Below are 20,964 nucleotides of genomic sequence, written 5' to 3'. Positions count from 1 at the left end.
ATGCATCTCTTTTTGAGTGTTCTTTGAAAGAGTTCCTAAAATGTCTTCATGACTTCAATTTGACATCTTCCAAGGACACAGGAAAATGGTCTTTATTCCAGCCATCCTATATGCTTTTTTAGTTTGGTAATTGTTTGGAAATGTCACCAGTGACGCTGAAGGGTAAAAGTGTGACCTCATTTACTTCAGTCTGTCCTACTTCCTAAAGAATTCCTCTCAGTCTTCCTAACCCATGCTCCTTGTTGCTTTCATCATTTTCTTCCCATCCTCATCCTTTCCTCCTTATTATTCTCTGCAATGCCCATTTCTTGATATTTTATAAGCCATATGCATTAATATTTAGTGTCTAACATCAATAAAAACCAACTGTATGTTTCTCCATGCATAACTACCATGAGGTACACGCCTGCTTCTGCTGATAAAATGATTATCTATTTTCTAGAAGCATAGCCCATATCCTAAAGCTAAAAGTTTCAAATGAATTCGCTGCATATAAAAGAATATTCATGGAAAGCTCATTTAGACAGGTTTGCACTTTAAAGCTTATAAATTAGAACAGGAATTCCAAAGAGACAGCAGTTGGAACATGAAGAAACTAAATTTCCTCTGCTTTTGGTTACCACACTTCAAAATGACACTCTGCATTCTAACTAGGGCCCTAAAATACTCCGTTCTTTATTAAAAAAGAAAAAAAAAGCCTTCTGAGAATCACTCCCGCTTACATTCTTTGAGGCGAGGAAAGCCATGCCCTTTGCCACCTGATAGGAGAAGCTCAGCAAGTCTTCTAGGTCCAGGGCCAGCTCATCGTCCTCCATGATGGCGGGAGTCACGTCTCTTTCTATGTAGGAGCCTGCTAGGAAGAGAGGGGCTTAGGTAGCAATTAAACCCTGAAGGTTAGTACACCACTGGTAACAACAGTTTCTGAGGTGAACATGCAAGACAATCACCTCCCCAGTGTGGAGGAAAGAAAGTGCTGAATCACACAATCAATAGTCAACATTTTTTTTTTTAAAGTCAACACTCCTGGGCTGGGTCACAAGGCAGAGCGGTGACAACTATTTTTTTTAAAATTACAAACATAGTTAAAATGCTCAGATACAAAAATATATGCTCCGGCCCCAATACCAAGTGGCAAACCCTCAGAGCACTGACCCTTCCTTGGCTTTGCCGCAGAGGGACTCTACTGGGAATGACCTTGTATTCCACAGCACATGACAGAACCTCTGTAAATAATGTTACTCCTCCACGAGCACCTACCTATTCTTGCCGATCTCCTTTTGTCTGCCTTGGTTGGGACGACATAAGACACTCCAGGCTTCATATCCATGTACTCACTGGTACTGTTGTCACTGCTGGGACAGATGAGGTAATCATCAGATCAATACTGATCAGAGCGAGGACGAGGTGGGGAGCTAAGGGGCCCACTACTCTGTCACACAACGGACTGATTTTGAGAAAGCAACATGGTACTGAATGAAGGTTTATAAAACATGTTCTGTAAAACATAAGTTTTTAATATTCACTGTAAAGATCTAATCCCCAGGAACTAGATGTCCTTTCTTGGGGGACTCAGGTTAGAAGTGCTCCGTTTCTAGATCTGGTGGATTTTTAACGAGAAACACAGAGCCAAAGGCATTATTTCATGTTACTCCAAACTCTCAATTAGCCCCCACAGAGACAAGACAAAAGACAAAAGGACAGAGCTTCCAATATGTGCTGAGGGGGAGATCGTTAACATATAGCGACTGATGGAAGGAGGTTTAAAAAAACCAAGTTTGGTTCAGATAAACACCAATAATTTGGATGATTTTCTGAACCATCTGGACCTCTTGAATCTGCAACATTTGGCTGGAGGCTCTTCAAGATTTCTAGTACTTCCTGCTTCTGATTAGCATAGAAACACCATGACAACAACCTCCTTCAGAGTGTGCTGGGAACTCCAAACCCATATGGGATCCCAAAGCACAAAGAACACCATACAGGACTGAACAATTCCGGCCATTATTTTTCAAAGTTAAAGAAAATACACAGAGTGCCAACGTTTGGAAATAACATAACAGGGCTCAAGTCTTCATATACAGAATAGTATGTTTTCAAAGCAAAAGGTAGCTTTTACAGTATTTTACTACCACTATAAAATATTCAATGTTACAGACTAAAAAAATAAAAATAAAAAACTTCACCCAGGGTTTTAAACAAGCCAGAGGCATGAAAAATGGCTTTAAAAAGTAATTGTCCATCAATAATATTCATTGAGGTCTCCTTGTGGGCCTATGTCTAGCAATCAAGAGATGAAGTCTTATCATCTCAAAACAGAGTCAAATTCTTATTTCCTTATTTATTTTGGTCCTGGGCCTCTTATATGCTGAGCTGTGCTCTACCACTGAGCCACATTTCTAGCTTCTAGGGTACATTTTAAAAAGGACTGGGCATGACTATAGTTCCCACAGGAGCAGGTAATCTAGGAAATCGTAAGTGGCAGATATTAACAGCATTCAGGAAAAAAAAAAAAAACATTAGGCAACATGTGGCAGAGAAGGTATCTGTCTACTCCAGTTGTAAACCAATGTAATTCTTTATAAAGAATCTTTACACATCACTCAACCTTAGAAAGCTATCAATGATGAAAGAGATGACAATAAGGCTGAGAACTGTTTTAAAATGCACTAGAATAAAATTGCTATAGTATGATAAACCAAAGGGGAAGCAGGTGTAGAGGAATATTCAGGGCATGACAGCAAAGGTTTCCATGTACCGCAATGTTCATTATTCTTTGCCATTTGGCTACAAGATTTAAAGGACTTCTCTGTAACAACATGACAGCCTTAGCGTCTCTCCTATAAAGATTTTCACTGTGAAGAAGCATACAGAGGCTGGGCATGCTAATGCATGCTGGTAATTCCAGCCCTTAGGAGGCCGAGACACAAACACTGCCATGGTGAGTTTGAGGTGGGTCTGGACTACACAGTGAGACTCTGCCTCAAGATGCACAAAGGACCACGCTTAGCAGGATAAATGTAAATACATGTAAGAACAGAATCACGATAAAAGAAAGAGGTACAGAAGTATCAGATCTCATTGAACTAAGGCTAAGGAGAAAGATTAAACATGTACATTTTAAAAAAGCAAACATCTAACATTTACACCATTTGAATCTTTAAAAACACTATTTGAACTTTCTAAACAGTTAATCACATTTAAATAATTTAATAATTCTGATTTCACACCTAAGAGTACCTTGGTTCATTTTTTAAAGAATCAGCCTTGATTGCAAACCCTTATGACCCCATGAACTGCCTGTCAACAGCTGACTGTTTATGCAAATCAGCCTTACCAGGAAGACTCCTTTGAATGCAAAAGGTTCTTATAAAGTGCTGCTTCTGCCTGGTCTTCCTGCTTTGAGCAAATAAATGAATCACGTTTTCTTCTCAAAAAATTCAAAAGATCACCATAGCAACAATATTCTGTAATGACCAGGGTGGGCCCTACAAGGACGTAAGAAAAGGTTAACAAGAGGTGAGATGCATACTATAGAGAATCCTAGCTCCTGTAAAAATACACAGGTGATCATGACTACTAACATTCAGCTTCAACGACTGTCCCAAAACAATTCTATTAATATCATTTTTAAAAGCAGCATTATACATAGTATAATTAAACAAGAAAGATCCATTTTACCTTTCTTTCCTTTTCTTTTTTTTTGGCGGGGGAGGGTGGCAGAGGTACCAAGAATCAAACTCAGGACCTCGCCCTTGCCAGGCAGGTGCTGAGCCACTGAGCTCCATCCTCGGCTCTCCTTTTTATGGTTCTGGGGATTGAACCGAAGGCCTTCACACTGAGTTGTGTCTTTAGCCCTTTTTAAAAATAGGGTCTTGCTAAGTCACTAATCTGCCTAAGGCCAGCCTCCAACTTGTGATCCTCCTGCCTCAGCCTAAATTCCTAAGCAATATGAATGTTAGGAGCCAGGCAAGAGTACTGATTTTGCAGACAGAAGTTAATGCTTCCAAAGGTTCCTATGTGAATTCTTGATTTACTTCTGTTTATGGCAGGGCTTCACAACTCACTATAACGAATGCTGTTATGGAAATGAAGAGCTCAGACTGCAGCACAGTAGGAAAATCAGCCACATGGATCAGCCAGCTGAGAGGCAGACTAGAAGATGGGCAAAGTCCTGAAACGACCCGTGTTCTGACTGCTTCCAGGAGAAAAGAATGTTGCTTAAAACCTAGTTCTGAAGTGAACAGGCAACTAATTGCCTTGGGTAGAACTTGTCTCAGGAACCATTCATGGTAGGGCTAAGAATCACTTATGGACTTGTCAGGGCTGATTTTATGATGTTATCTAAAGCTGCCAACTTTCCCATGATCTCTCTAGATCTCTAGGAACAACTAACCTTACGCATCTTTATTTCTTTAGACCAAAATGCCTTCTTGAAAACATCAGAGACATCCTCAATGAAGCCTTGACCAAGACTTCAGAATTGGAAATTGATTTTTACAGAACTGAAATGCCTGCTTTGTTTGCTGTGTATCTGAGAAATGTGCAATTTGGGGGGCATATTTTAAATCATGATATGCAAACGAGCATTAACTCTTTATTGACTGTGATCCAGCAATACAAAATGATAAGAAAATTTTTCTGGCTGAGGTGGGACATTGAAGAGATTGAATCTTTTGATATAACATATTTGATAGTAACTAGTCTATGTTCTGAGCTGTTTTTTATAGGATGATAAAAGTAAAATTCATATTCTTCCTTAAACTTCATGTAGTTATCAATTTGGTCACTCACTTATGCTTTCACTATAAATTCTCGAATGTTTTATTGATATATAATACCTGCACTTATTTATGGCATACACTATAATAATATGCTATATATATATATATATATATATATATATATATATATATATATACCCATGTGAAGTGATCAAATCAGGATTGTAATAGGTCAGCACAGAAAGACAAATACATTTTCACTCATTTGTAGAGAAAATAGAATATAGGTCACTAGAGGCTGAGAGGATGGGAATGGACACCAAGGCACACTCAGAGGGAAGGAAGTGGCTGTCACATTCTATAGCACAGTGGGACAATGATCGTCTACAATCATAAGGATATATTTCAAAATTAATAGACTTGAAAGTTTTCTAGAACACAGAAATGATAAAACCTATGTCCTTAAGAACAATGAGGAAAACAAAAGCTAGCAACAGAGAACAAAAATCTGGATAAAAATCTTGCAAGCGGTTTGTCAAAGTATTGTCAACATAATATGAAGCATTCCTTCTGTGGTAACCTGACCTAATTGAAGGCCGTTAGCATGCAACCTCACCTCCAACAGTGCATGCTCCAAGGAGATTCACGATGTTCATATGATTCCCCAGGTAACTCAGGACCTTGAGTTCAGACATGAGGGCTTCTCTTTCCGTTAAGTGGGCACTTGCTAAAGTTGGAAATAGCTTATTTTAGCAAAATAAACCAAATGTGGCAAATGGGTATTAGGCACGTCCTTTAACACAGAGACACTTACGTTTGAGCATCTTGACAGCAACAGTCATGGCTGCATCTGATTTAATTAGGCCATATGCAGTGGCCTCTACAACTTTCCCAAAGGCGCCGGCACCCAAGGTCTTTCCTTTAGAAAAGAGGACAGCACGGTGAGAGGCAGCAGGGGAACTGAAGAACCACTTGTGAAGTTTCAAGCTCTACAAAGGAACTCAGGACAAATGCATTTCCCTGTAATGTTCCTTCTCCCCAACCTATTAATGTCTGTGAAGCTTCACAGCAAACATTTGCTTCAGGTGAAATAGAACAAAGGAAGCCACCAGAGTTCCCTAAAAGCATTGTTCTATGCACACAAAAAGCCTGCACGGAAAGCCCCTGTTTCATACTGACCAAAACTCAGCCTGTTTCTGGGAAACTCCCATTTGTGATCATAAGGAAGTTGTGTTGGGTCTATGTAAACATAATTGTTTCCATTTATCTCCTCGACAACCTTCCACTGCACTTCATACATGGGTTTCTGGGGGAGAAAAAGAAAAGATTTATCACCTTTTAATGATTAATGCTTGGCCATTAGAGCACTCAGGGGAGAGAACAAATCGATGGTTACCTGTAAATATTTGTAGGTGAGAATCATCACAATGATGCACATCATACCAGCTGTGATCACAAAACCAATCAGCAATGGGGTGAACAGGGTGTGGGGATGGGTTTGTTCTAAAATGGAAGAGAAGAGAGAACCACAAATTATTAGCAAGACAGGGTCTTTGGTCCAACCATCTATTCTAAATGGACCCACCTCCCATCTCTCAGCTTATGCAGGATATACTTGGTTACCAGTGACTCTTGCTATTCAAAGGAATCAAACTGAGGCCTTAAGAAGATGGACTGAAAAAGTTTCTGTACTACATAATTTTATTCTGTGTTTCAATGAAAAAAAAATCTGGATGGACTTTCCCCTTCAAAAACCTGCTTTAGACAACACTAAACTTCCTTTATGAACAGTGTGTATTTTGTCCTTATGTTTGCAAAATTTTCTATGTTGCGCATAAATGTCTTTCACAACTAAGAAAAACACTTTCAAAGTATTCTCTTTCATGACCCTGTCTGGAAAAATCAATAATGTACAAAAATGTGAGATTCTCCCTCTCATTACTAAAAAGTTGAGAAAATACTTTTTGCCACAGTCATGCCAACTTGGAAAAAAATAAAAGACCACAAAAAACTGAGCCCTAAAATTTTAAGTGCCATGTTTGTCTTCTAATTTTATACCAATTCATTTAGGATCAGTTAAGTTATGCTAAAAAAACCTAGTTAATCATAAAGCGCATTTTAAGGAAATTGTTTGCTGGCATACTGACATCAAGGTCAGTGTTGATTTTCAGTTACAGTATCTGGCAAAGTCCTAACTCATTTTAAAGAACTGAAATGTACAACTGAATTTAAATTTTAAATTTTTGTAATTATGCTCAAGCATAAGGTAAGTATACGTGATTATTTCTTTCCAACCCTTTTCTAATGGAGACAGTTGTGAATATATATAGAGACACCTACATGTGTGATACACACACATAAAATATATAAAGAAACATATGAAAAGTATAAACTTCATTAACAAGGTAGTACAGAATGAAATTTAGTGACTTTGATGACAGTATGGTGTGATGCAGGTATGACCAGACATGAAATGGCTAATGCTGAAATGGACTTAAGTAATGATTGGCATGACAGATGAAGTCTAATATCCCCTTAAATTGGAGTAAAAAGAAATATACCTTTATTGTTACCTTTAAATGCAAAGTTAAAATAGGCAGAAATCTTGCCCACATCGTTGGAAGCCTTACACTCAACCGTGCCATTGTGCCGGAACATACTGGAATCTACAGAACTCTGAACCAGGAGTTTTCCAAACGGCGGCACAGAGGAGTTTTGAATCTGGACATCCACTGGTTGAACAGAGTTAGAACATCTAGGGACAGAAAAGAACAAGGCAGGCTTACTGCAGGGAAACAAATACGTGACATGCCTTGGATTTAGCATATGTTTACAACAAAGCTAAAGTTTCACGCTCAGTAATAATTCCCTCCTGGCCATCAGAGTCTGAGTACTTCTGTGGCCCTGAGAAAGATACAAAGTCCCGCAGAGGAGAACAAAGAAGGAGAAGCAGTTTTGGAGCTTTGGGTTTGAATCTTGACTTAAACACGCCTATTCTGTGCTGTGTACGCTAAGACTAGGGGGCAAGCTGGCTGTGGTGTTACATGGCCTAGCATCTCACTCTGGGAGGCTGAGGCAGAAGGATCTCAAGTTCAAACCTAGCTTTGGTAACTTAGTGACTTAATGAGATCCTCTTCAAAATTTCGTAAGAGAATACTGAAAATGGGCTAAGGATACAGCTCAGTACCTATGCCCTGCGTTCAATCCCCAATACTGTTAAAAAGTATTATAGGTGCAAAAGTTAAACTTAGACTACACCATGTTCAATGCCTGGCTACTCCCCATTCCCTCCGTAACACCTACAGAACACAGGGTAGTTTTGGCCCTGCCTGTCACCTCTCCACATAGGACAGTCTGCTAAAGGCAGAGACCAGGTATGCGCTCTTCACTAGACCAGCGCAGGCTGGCTCCCGGTTGGCCCTCCATCACATTTGCTGAAGACAGACTGTGACTATGGGGGCTACTTCACTGGGGTCATGGACACCTGTCTCTGATTGCCCTAAAGAAAACATTCTGCTGAACTCCTCCCAAAACAATCCTATGTACCCTCTTCTCCCAAATTATCATAAAAGGATCCAGTCCATGAAAAATAAAATTTCTACTAGAATCCTGATCATTCAGTGATGGTGTTAAAACTGGGCTTCTAAAGCTGGAGCATTAAATAGCATTTAATGGATAAAAATGGCAATGTTGACCCCGTTTTCGTCTTCAGGTAACGTGAAAGGACAATTTAAGGCTTAAGTGTGGACCGTGAGGGAAAAACAGCACAACGCCAGATGTTCTCTGTTCAGGGCCTGGGTACCTAATCAAGGAGAAAACCTTTTTAAAACCCATCGCTTACAAACGCCATATGTATATTGTAATTGTGCGATCATTACTTTTTGGTAACTTGGCAATTAACTTGTGAGGTAATTTTTTCATGATAACTGCAGCCACATTTCCCACACACATTACCTCCTGTGTATAGAATGGAAATCTAATTACTCTGTCCTGGAAAACTGCTTTATCTACCTGCAGGCTAGAAATTGCATGATAAATCCAAAAAGATAACCACCAAAATAGAGAAGTCAGTCAGTAATCATTTTTCAGCAAACAAAATTAATGTCTATCAGGAAAAATATGGTCATTATGCCTCTCTTAAAAAGCCACATGGATTAAAAAAATAATAATCAAAACAAAGCTTTTCATTAAAAATATCTGAAAACACAGTTGAAATTCAGCCGAAGTGCAGGGCTTCCCTTCTGCATTTTAAGCAGTGCCAAAAATAATCATCTCACCTCTGCTCTGTTCCTGGACAAAAATACCAATCTATTGTGGGCTCTGGGAATCCCGCTGCCACACACTGGAGCATGCCATTCGTGAGCCTGTCGTAAGTCAGGATTTCTGGTTTTGCTGCAGGAAAAAAAGAAAAGCAACCATATGTCAGACTGCTGAAAGGCCTCAGAGATTCATGCACTCTTTTTAATCTTTACAACCCCGGGATCTGCCTATGAGATGGAGGGAACATTTGTTAAAAGAGGAGAATCTGATCCAGAAGGGAAAGATAAAGGCAGGCAGACAGTGTCCAGTCAGGAAAGACTTAAAAAGTCACTGCTGTCCTCCATCTGCAGGCAGGGAGGTGGTCCTGGGAAGCAGGGGGCTCAGGACCACCATGTTCTGCTTCCACGGAGCGGGGACCTGCAAGGCGGCTTCAGTCCAGGCTCCAGGATTCCAAACTGCCCTAAAGTGGATCCTGATCAAAGGTTTCCTGCAGTGGGGATTTCAATCATTGTACCTGCAGTGGGATTTCCAGTGACTGTGTGAAGTAGGATGGATGAAATTAGGAGTCGTTAACAAAAAAAGAAAAGCTCTATTCTCTTTTCAAGGGGTCAGAAGGATGATAAAAAAGAAACACCCTGTTGATGGGGAAGCCAAAATACAAAAGAATAAAAACAATATAGGCTTTCAACTCCAAATCCTAATTTCACATACAAAAAACAAACAGAAAATCAGAAGTAGAAACTAGCTCAAGCATTTTATTCATACTTGTATCAAGAGTCTGAACATAATCAGGAAAAACATAAATTGCATCAGCAGGAAGGCTCTAATTTGACATTTCTGTGTAGCTATAATAATGGATATTCAACAAGTTCAACTTCTTGAAATTATTTCTAAAGTGAAAGAGGATGCATTTAAACTACCTGAAGCCTCCTAGGCCTCTGAGGCTGAGTAAAATGACCTGTGCGTGCCCTGCCCCTGAAGGGGCAGCTCTCTCTGCTCCAAGCCTGAGGGCACACCCTGGAGGGTGGTGTGTGGCACACAATCTAAACACCAGCTCCCACACTCATCCATTCCTTGTCACTGATACTCTATTTCCCATGTGTAAAATGGGAAAAATAAAAAGAAGGAAAGAAAGAGCATTCAAAAAATTTGAGAGTAACTCACAGAAATGTAACAATGTATTTATTATTAGTCGTATTGACTCCGTTACTATCCCAAGCAGAGTACCAACAGGGCAGCCTCCCTGGTTAATCAGTTGGCTACAGATAAGTGAAAGAGCCACTTTTACTATTCCCTTCAATGATCTGAAAATTGCTTTTTAAAGATAATATAGCCATGTGGGTGTTTTAACCGGATTAACTGCGAACTCAACATCAATTTCCACTGTAGCTGACCAAAAAATACACACAGTGAGAAAGAAAGACTGATGAATCAGAAGCTTAAGAAGAAGTTTATTTTCCCAAAGAAAGGTAACACTAATGAATGATCCTTTGGAGAATGACCTCTCAGCATTCACCTCCCTAGAGGCAAACCAGTTGGCTGGGACCAGGGTGTCCGCATGCATGACACACCCACCTGTCACTCAACCTGGCCTTGCTGATGGGCAGGCCATTTGGCAAATACACACAAAAGATGACTCTCCAAAGCAATCTCAAGGTAGGAGCATCCTTGAGAGTTTGGATCCAATGCCAGCTTTCACAAATAGAGCAAGAAGACGAGCCATCATCTTGCAAAAGCATCCATCTGGCAAGTTTCATTTAATTATCATGGGCAACTGTGTGATCAGGCTGAAAGTAGGACATAACTCAAAAAAAAAAAAAAAAACACAACAGTGGACTCTTAGGAGAATGCTATTTTTCTGGAGACTGCAGGCACCATACGGTGGGTCTCTCTGACTCACTTTACGAGTCACCTTTTAATCCCAAGTGACCTCTAGTTCTCCAAAGCCAAGCTGGCTGGTCCTTCTCCCCATCCTTATGGTGCTTAGGAACACCTGACACTCAGGTGCCAGTCAGATCCTGGTCTGCCACTTCCTTCTGCCTCTGTGTCAAGGGCAGAAACCTTGCTGATCAGAATTGACTCATGCGCAAAGTTTGACCCCTGGCAGACAGAGGTAAGAGCTACTGAATGTTTACAATCCCCATCAAAAGAAAAAGTCTCTAAGACCCCAAAGGCATTCAAATAGACTCACAAGAAGGGACCTGATGGTGATTTTCCTGAGTAGAAGAATTATTTCCACTATTCTTACAATAGAAATAATAAGAAATCCATAGGTGTTTCTAACCATGTGATTTTTTTTTGAATACTGAAACTAATAATGAGTGAGAAATCTACACATAGAGAGCAGAGCTACATGGACACCAGAATTCAAATGAGATTCAAGTTTATAACACGAATCTATTCAAACCTACTCTCCTGTTGTCACTTATCCTAATGCCCACAGTAACACAAGATGGACTTTACATGAAATTAAATATTAATTTGATAGAATAAAAAACTTTCTAAAGGCTGAAAAAATACCTTACAATATTGAAAGTGGTTTTATCTGGGCAGCAGAGTTATGAATAGTTCCTATTTTATTGTTTTGACTTATTCTCTAATTTTGTTTTAGTCAGTCAACATGTAGACAAAAATCCACCTATAAAACAGTTTAATGAACAATTGAAAGGGTTCAAAATTCCAGTCAATTACATATAGTTTTGGTGATGCGCGCTCTGAGATCCAAGCTGTCTAAGCACTGACACCTGGGAACAGAACATGGCTGGTGACAGTATGGTCTGGCTGGCCTACCTCTGTCTGGGGGCCAGTTAATTGGACGTTATATTTTAAAGCTATCATCTCAGGTGGGTTGTCGCCTGAGGCCAGTGAAGCAGCTTTTGTCCTGATGGGCTTTAGATGACCCCAAATCTTCAATGTGCCTTAAATTAAGAGGAGAGATTACATGCAGGCTAACTGGGTCCTGTTCCCGTAACTTCTGCAAACTGTGGATCTGACCTGACAATGTGCTTTATTCAAAGCAACTTTAAGCAATCCTGATCAGGGCCATGACTAGTGAGAGGCAAGAGAAGCGTGCAGGGTGAACTTTCAGAGGCCACTCACTCTAAGGCCCTTGCAAATTGGCACCTGCAAGTTGGTACCTCCTGAAAATCTGCAACTCTCTTGCCTCACCATGGTCTCAGCCTTGTCCCCATTGGTGGCGGTGTGACACCTCATCTAAGAAGGCTAAATTACACGGATCCAGTGTGGGCTGTACATGACAGGCTGCATTAGGAAAATGTTTTATGCATAAAGAATGAGCTAGGTAGAAATCTGATCCTAACAGAGAAAATCTGCATTTTGTAAGTGCCTCAGTGCACCATGTAAGGCATTAAAAATACATTTTGCTGCTAAAGATACATAACTCTCTGCAGTTCTCCAGGTTAAAGCTGAGCTGCGGTTTCTCAGATATTCTGCAATAAGCAGTATACCGAATGACACATTCCCTAATTCCTCCCAAGTTGGAGGTTTCGATAAGCCTAAGAGGTGCATAAGTTACATATTTTCCTTAGAGATTAAAAAAAAATAGTCTTTTCTCATCTCAAAGCATTGTGGACCTAAGTCCACAGATCAGCTTGTAGTCAGTAATTCTACTGAGAATTTATTGCTTGTACAATTAAAAATTCTAACTGTTCACTGATTTGCCCTGGATTTGTGATCTTAAAAAATACTCCTTTCCCTCACCATCAGGTGCAGGTGGAAGGCAAGAACAAAATGAATTTTAAGAACGTAGCACAGATAACAATAGCTGGCTGCCGAGGGCTGGGAGGAGAAACACACAGAACTATCTGGTTGGGGAGGTCTTGCCTCCATTCATCTCCGGGTGGCAAAGCACTCAGAAGTAGAGCTGTTCTCTCCTCTGGCTCCATCTTAACCATCTCCCGCTACAAAGCACATCTGCCCACACTCTGTAATCAGCAGGACAAAGAACACAGTCTAAGCCTCCAAATAATAAAAGACTAAGCGGAGAGCAATCGGAGAGATGAATTTGGGCTCCTGCGACTCCACGTTTGCTGGTGTGTAACAGAGATGTCACCGCACTTTTCACAGCTTGTCACTATCCTGGTTTTTAGTCTCGGTGAAACCTACATTCTTGCCATAACACTTAAAATAAAGGAATTTAAATCTGCTGAAATTGGGAATGTAAAAATAACTCAAGCTAACTTTTTTACATACTAAAGAAATATTGTATTTTTTTTTTTTAGAAAACCCCCAGAGTGGGTATTTTTGAAACATACTGTATGTTTGCATCCTTAAAGGTATCTAGAAATTAGTATATGGGAGGCTTAACAGAAGTTTAACAAACAAAACAAAATTTCAGCTATGATCTCCTGTACCCAACTATTTCTAACAGAATACCTATTTAAAAAAAAAAAAAAAAAAAAAAAACTACTGTCGTAATGAATAATGTGCGTAACAAGAAGATACGGGTAATCTTTTATGATACAGGAGGAGATGACAATTTCAGGTGAATATTTTAGGTTGGTATGCCATCAAGTCTGCCCTATCATGGAAGTACTAATGTAGCGAGACATTTCTGAACACATGGGCATGCACACGTTCCAGTAGACCTTGACTTACAAATACTGAAACTTGAATTTTATTCTCATGCCTCACAAAATTTATTATTGTTTTTCCCAGTACCCACTGCCAAAACCCTTGGTTTGTGGATCATTCAATATCAGGCAGCAGGATAAATCTCAAGCTTTTCTACCATATACATTTTTAAAAAGTCAGATCACACAGCAGGTAAGGGCTTACAAACCGGGACAGGTCACTTTGTTCCCTAACAGGTTTGGCTTTCAAATAGATTCTCCCCAATTAGCACACCCTCTGAAAGATCAACTTTCTTAGGAGATTATAAAGGAAAAATAATGATACCAATGCTATACTTGGGGAGGGAGGGGTTGTCTAGTTTAGTTCAGAGTTACATCTGTTGGATTTTTCCAAAGAAGAGAATCAAATTTATAGCCCAATTAAGCCACTATGTATTTTTTTCCAATTTTAAACGTCTATAATCAAAGTCAGGCGTGGTTGTGCATGCCTGTAATTCCAGCCCTCAGGAGGCGGAGGCACTAAGATCCCCTTGTATTTGAGGCCAGCCTTGGCAACATAGTGAGACCCTGTCTCAAAACAAAATAAAACAAAAACAAAAAGTCTATAATCATTCTTGCATCCAGTGATTCTCTCTTTATAAGAGGAAAGAGATATTGAGTGTCACACCACAAACAATACTCATAATTCTCAACCAGTTTGAGAACAAAAACTCATTTCAAGTTCAAGAGACAACAGAGTTCAAACACTGCAAGGTATCTCAAATAAATACACATTACCTATAAAAAAACTAATGTGAAAACACAAATGATTATTTTTACGTATTTTGCCATCACACTAAAATCTGAAATTATTTCTTCATTTACAACTGTTGTAAGAGCTGGCATGGCGTGATCATGCATGTATTCGAGGAAGACATAGGAGAACACGAGAGACAATTATAAACTTTCAATAATCATCTGACAGGCTTCTTTTAAAGCTCAGCCACCTCATTTCAAGATCCCACCTCACTCCACAATGTTTCAAAATTGCATCAGCCATGGGCTAACGGAATTATGAAAGATTTACACAATGAGATACCCAAACAACACTGTCACAGCGTGTGTGCTGACGTGGAAAGATGCTCACAGTGCATCTGCGGCTCAACACCTGAAAAAGCAGGTTGTTCTGAAGCACTATCATCACAGTTTTATTAAAAAATGTCTCCAATGGTCTGGAAGGATATACATAATTCGGAAAACTAGTAATGGAAAACCGTTAAATGTAAATAAGCTTCAAGAGTTCAACTTAAAACCCATTTTATTTTTGTTTCAATACATTTTATGAGATTGCTACCCTTCACATCACACTTTTATAATACAAAAACTTTTAATTTAAACACATGTGTACAAAATGTTTGCACACACCAAGCCATGTTCCCGTTAACTGCTGCAGCCGCACAGCAAACTCCTGAAACCAAGTATGTAAGTCAGAAAGAAGCTCTACTTAGTATCAGCCTTATTTAATGGTTAAGAATTCCAAATATATAGTGTGGGGTTAAGTGTAATAGAATCCAGTTAGTGGGAGAAAAACACTTAAAGGCAATGCCTCTTGGGCAAAAGCCCATAGAGAGATGTGTTGAAGTTTCAAAATTTTAGCCTCCAACAGACATACGGCTTGGACATTCATGTTTGAAAAGTCTTAGCATTTAAAAAAAAAAAAGAATGAAACAGAGATAGGGGTGCAGCTCTAAGCTAGAACATGTGCTTTATAGGCATGAAGACCTAGATTCGATATCCAGCACCAGGGAAACACCCACATATATCAACGAGGACACACTAAGAGGTTAAGAGGCAGAAAGACATTTCCAACTTCCAAAGGAGGCCACCAGTTTTAGAAATTCTGCTCTCTTCTTTTTCTTGATGGATACAGTAGCCCAAAGACCCCAAACTGAGCAGGTCCACAAAGCAAGCCAATGATTATTGTTGTCGCCCGGCTAATGTCCCTCAGATTCCAGCCAGGTGGCTGGCAGGAAGTCTGAAGCCATCCTCATGACAGGCTCCCCAGGGCCACTGCCTTCACTTGTGGCAAATGGCAGGACGAGCACATGCTCACTTGCAGGCCATTGTCCACACCGTGACTTCTACCTAGAACTAGCTCAGCCACCCGAAACCGCATTGAACTATAACCAGAAATACATAAACGGCAACCCACGCTTTGCAAACACGGTCAAGGGGGAACTTTGTCATCAAGAGGACTTCTCAAGGTGATGTGTTACTTGGCTGATTTTGGTATGCTGTAGGATCTATAAATAATTGCTAACACCAGGCAGGATGTTCATTATACGAAGCAGTGATTTAGCAATAATACATTATTTAGCATTTCCTTAAATTGTTTCTCAACCCCTCTGTTAACACCATGCCATAATGGAGTGAAATTGGTGACTTTTGAGAGTAAATGTAGTGTAGTCCAGAAGGCATTTGGGGTGCCATGCTAGTACATTTTTAAGTATGTTCTATATAAGACCAATGATGGAAAACACAACCTTTGGCCCTCTATGTCTCCTCTCTATCCCCATAATTTGTGGACCATAGTAGTCTCAACTGACTAAGATGTGTTACTATTATATCTATAAAAACTGGAGAGAATTCTATGTATGATACCTGCATGCCACTTACCACACATTTTAATATACAACACTGACTCGGAAACGCGATCAGATAAATTTGGAAATATCATTTACTGGATCTTTTTAAAATCACACAGATGTTTGAAAAATAATTGATTTACCATATCATTCACAATTTCTATAATTACGTAAATGACTTTAGGATTCACATGGGCATATAAAATTAGAAGCCAAAGTAAATTTGTGAAATATTTATTTTACTGACTGCTATTTAAGACTATACCAATTTAACTATCCTTTATTGTTAGCCTTAATGTACCTTAGATCTGGTAAAAATCTTATTGAACAAATCTGTTGTAACTAAAGAGACAACAGATAACAGATTCCTAACTAAGGAACGTGGGCTAAATGTGGAATCTTAATGATTTTTTTTTTGAGTAGCATTTATAGGAATGTGGAAAATAGTAACGCCTATGAAGAAAGCACTTTTGGGTAAGGTTTTAAAGTTTTTAGAACTCTATCTTCCTCTCGATTTTCTATTTATTTACTTGCTTATTTTGGTATACTTAACAGGGACATGCTACATCAGTTATATCCCTGGCTCTCAATTTTCCTTTGCAAGGGAAACAAATCACCATTTTCAGCAAAGTATAGCAACTTTTAGTATTAAGAATTTGATTTATATATATATATATCTTGGGTAAGCAATTCTAATAATTATTATAACATAAATCAATACAAAGAACCACTGATTGTATTTTGATTTTTTTCATGAAACTTCCCATCACTTTCCAGTGGAAGCTTTATTCAAAGATGGAAGTTTATCCAAGCTCTTGCCCACTAAAACCATTTTGAAAGACACCAAGTTAGTCTAACATAGGACCCATGTAAGTCATGGCGTGGGTAGTTAAAATAGTATCAAAACAGGGCTGGGGATTTAGCTCAGCGGCATAAGGGCCTGCCTTGTAAGCGTGTGGTCATGAGTTCGATCCCTGGTACCAGTAAAAAAAAAAAAAAAAAAAAAAAATAGCATAAAAAGATTTTCAAACTTAACACTTTCCATATTTAATTGCTCTCAACACAAATGGTCAGAGCACAGTATTTTAAAAGTCTTCCACATAAGGGCCTAAAGCCCTCACTCAACCTTAAACATACTTAATATACTGAAATCCATATGTGGAATTTCTTTAAAGCAAATAATTTTTTCAACCACCAGATACTTAACCATTCCAAATCAAGAATGTTCACCAGCATTTCTTACCACAGAATCTATTAAGTGATTATGCATCAGTATCTCTAAGTAGCCTGAATTTCTGCACTTATCCTATGCATTTATTATCTTGGTTTCTATTAATTCTAATTTTCAGAACACAGTTCCTTTTACCCTTGAAGCTAAGCTTTTTTAAATAGAATAAACCATGTAGTGTGCCTATGTATGTTAGTGCCTCAGCTAAATTGATGTAAAAATTGTTCCAAATTCTAAATTTTATAGTAACTCTGGTTTTTAATCTTAAAATTCAACGTAAGAAGTTCTACCTACCCTACAATACTGTTACCTACTAAAAATCAGAAACAAATGAGCCATTACTTTACAAAGTGAGTGAGACAGAGAGACAGTTCATATAAAAACACCACCTTTGTCAAAACACTTGGAAATCCAATATGCTAAGTAAGTGAAATAAATGCCTTCAGTCAGCTTAGTTTTTGTAACGAACTGCTATCGATGGACAGACTTCCTGAAGAGCTTACTCTCGGAGGACAGCGCCTGCTTCCCCCTTATCTGTGTGCCCAGTGTGAGCAGCAGGAGCTCACTGGATGGCTGGGTGGATACTGCAGACCCCGGCCTCAGAATACAGGAGAGGCCTCCTAACTGAGAGCAGTCACTTTAGAAAGTTAATGGCCTGTTTTATCTAATTTCAAACAGGCCAGCAGAAGTGATTAAAACTGATCCTGTCGGATGGCAAATTAGCCTGGTAAGTAAAATGTATAGCAATTTGGGGTGCTGTCAAATGTCTCAAGTCCACAGATCCCATGGTGGCAATAGAAATTCGAAGAAAAGGAGGACTTCTACATATGTCCCTCTGGTCCAGATGCCAGGGAAAGGGAGGCACTTAGCACCTCATGTTACCAAGTCCCCACTGCCTAGCTTCTCCAAGTGAGCTCTAGCAGCAACCACACCTGGATCTACTGTCACTGGCCCCCAGGAGAGAAGGTTTGGAAACAGAGAAGCACCATCTGGAAGGGGAAATTTGGCAGTCATTTTATATTTGTGGTCTCCAAAAAGGTAAGAGGCTCATGTTGTATTTTGTGTGTCTCTGTTGCTTTATTTCACTTTTCTAGTAGCTGGTTTTCACTGTACTTTATGAGTAATGTTGATCCACATGAATTGAGAATCTTGGGGCAAAATGGAAAAGCCGTTGGCAATAGATAGGTAAAGAAGCACAGACTCCACCCAAAATAAAGTTCTCTAAAAACAGCAGGCTTGTTACACTCGGAAGAATACTGATTTGCCTACAGTCTTCTCTTACATCAGTTAAATATTAAGATTTTTGAGAAGCAGATAATTTTGCCCATGAGTAATACACTAAGCTCCTTTGATTAACATCTGAATTAATCTAGAAATATTTGAATTGAGGGCCAATGAGACACCAAATAATCAAAACTATTCAGATAAATTGAAATATTAATTAACATGTTTCACTTGGAAAGGGAAAGTTCTGTGATCAAACGAGTTTGGGATAATACATTCCTCCCCCTGGCTTCTCCAAGGGAAGCATAACACATATCAGTATTAGGGATCCTAGAAAGGGCAATAATTTTTTATAACTATATTTAATTATAGTCATATGATCCTCTTATTACTACATTATTTAGAAAACACCACTTTGGAAATGCTGCTAATGTCAAAACCCTTCTAGATGAACAATCAGAAACTTTTCCAGAGTATCATGAACTGGCTCTTTGCTTCACCTATGCATAAATTTGCCTACCCACCTCACCATCCTACTGAGCTGCCACATCAAATGAGTAAATGACCTAAAAGAAAGTTCATTCTGGGCACAGCCCTTGTTGTCCTATAACCCTCACCCCTGTAGCCCAACAACCAGAAGTGCGAGCCAATTTCCAGTCGTTCTGTAGAGCGTTCAGTGCTGTCTCCCCATCCTCTACCCACCCACTTCCAGCAAAGATTACTGTGCTGCTTCCCTTGAAAATCCCTAGTGTTTCCTACAGGTCTCCCTTGACAGATACGGTTGGTAGGCACCTGCCCTGCCCTTTCTTGGAAATGCAGGGTGAGTAGAATCAGGAGAAAGCTCTGCATTTGGCAAAAGCTCCAGCTGGGGCTCATGCCCACTTGGGCGGGTGCAGACATGTCTCAGAAATTGTAAGAAGTGAGAGATGGGTGGGACCACAGTACTTCGGGACTGTGGGTGCTCCTTGGAACACCCCCCTCCAAATCACCTGCTACTGCACCTACAGTACACAGGGCACTCAGTGATGACCTGCTCTGTGGGATCAATACTGCATCTCTAAGCAGGAGAACCATCAAAACATGAATGGTATCACAGCCTTGAACAAGAAAGCACTGTGACAAAGCACTCGTGTCGGGGCTTTGACAGCCTCTCTTTCCCACCCAATGCCATAACCCAGTTTCTATTCGACACTGAGTTCCCTGTTTCAACAATCAATAATACATCTTCCCTCAAATGACTGTTACTTTATAGTTCTGCTGCTCTTCTGTTTACTTCACAGGGGCCCCCAGAATTTGCACTACTTCTACAAGGTCATGTGGTCAGTGAAATGCAGAACAAGGAATTGGCTTTCCCTTCTAATCGCCAAACCACAAGGTCTTTGTTAAGGTCAAAATTACCATGAAACATTATTTACATAGTACACAAGGCACTCAGTTCTGCAGCTGTTACAAACACTAGCCACAAGGTAAAATAAAAAAATAAATAAATAAAAATCAAGAGATAAGGAGCCCTTCACTTTACTTACTGTTCACGTAAACAGTAAATGTCATGGAAGCATTGACATCAGAGTTAGACACGAAAAATGTGTAAGTGCCTCCTTCGGTCGCTTTTAGCCGGGTTAGATGAAGCTCATTGACATATCTATAAAGAAAGGACAATAAATCAACCCCTGCAGACAGCCTGCTTTTTTCACAGTTTCCACCTGGAAATTGTATGTTTGGAGGAAAATATGATTAATTTAATGTTAACAAAATCTATACTAAGAAATGTGCAATTTGGGACAAATGCCCACCATGTGAGTGAACAGAGTGTAGACAGGCTACCTGACCACTCCGTTCCCTCCCCGCCTGTGCTTTCTGCCACTTGGTTGCCCTGTGACCACCTCCTTCTTTGCCCCATGGTGCTTTCTCCAGCCTCCCTCACACCAGTGCTCTGAACTCACCTGGCCCGCCTGGCTTTGTGCCTCCTACCTGACGATGCCCCTGGCATTCACAAATTCACCATCTTCTCTTGTGTCACCCCCACACCTTGCTTCCTTCAGAGCCACGAGCCCCTGGTTTTCCTCACATACTGTACTTCTCCTCCCAGAGTCTCTTGTAGTATTTGTTATTCATGTGTCTGCTGGTGTGGAGAATGGGCACCGTATGATCCCTGAGCAAATTAATGGTGTGGGCATCGAAGTGGTCATCCCGGGGGGCAGTGCACAGTGGCCTTGCACACTCTTCTGCCATTCCTCATGCCTGGTTACCTATTCTCACCGAGCCACCTGCTGCTTACACACAACCTTCCAATCTCCATCTCTGGAACAGACTTC

The 20,964-nt window shown here is 39.9% G+C and overlaps 1 protein-coding gene across 6 annotated transcripts in view; it reads right to left on the bottom strand.

The window, feature by feature from the left end:
• The window catches only part of Kit (KIT proto-oncogene, receptor tyrosine kinase), a 77,739-nt gene that overhangs the window by 7,793 nt on the left and 48,982 nt on the right, over positions 1-20,964 (bottom strand). Inside the window, exons 7-16 of one of the 6 annotated variants that reach the window (XM_063240703.1) lie at positions 20,176-20,291; positions 8,999-9,113; positions 7,283-7,476; positions 6,118-6,224; positions 5,901-6,027; positions 5,536-5,640; positions 5,338-5,448; positions 3,335-3,485; positions 1,258-1,349; positions 723-853 (exon numbers count right to left, since the gene is read on the bottom strand). In XM_063240703.1, coding sequence (XP_063096773.1) covers positions 723-853; positions 1,258-1,349; positions 3,335-3,485; positions 5,338-5,448; positions 5,536-5,640; positions 5,901-6,027; positions 6,118-6,224; positions 7,283-7,476; positions 8,999-9,113; positions 20,176-20,291 — 1,249 coding nt within the window. Of the gene's footprint in view, positions 1-722; positions 854-1,257; positions 1,353-3,334; positions 3,486-5,337; positions 5,449-5,535; positions 5,641-5,900; positions 6,028-6,117; positions 6,225-7,282; positions 7,477-8,998; positions 9,114-20,175; positions 20,292-20,964 lie in introns of all 6 variants that reach the window. The other 5 variants (XM_063240701.1, XM_063240704.1, XM_063240707.1 and 2 more) reach the window with 5 other exon arrangements.

This window comes from Cavia porcellus, unplaced genomic scaffold (assembly GCF_034190915.1).
Source record: "Cavia porcellus strain 051 isolate PalLab524CR breed Dunkin Hartley unplaced genomic scaffold, mCavPor4.1 scaffold_30, whole genome shotgun sequence".
NCBI classification, from domain to species: Eukaryota; Metazoa; Chordata; class Mammalia; order Rodentia; family Caviidae; genus Cavia; species Cavia porcellus.
The sequence above is the reverse complement of the archived record's forward strand: the minus strand, read 5'-3'. Positions and strand labels throughout refer to the sequence as shown.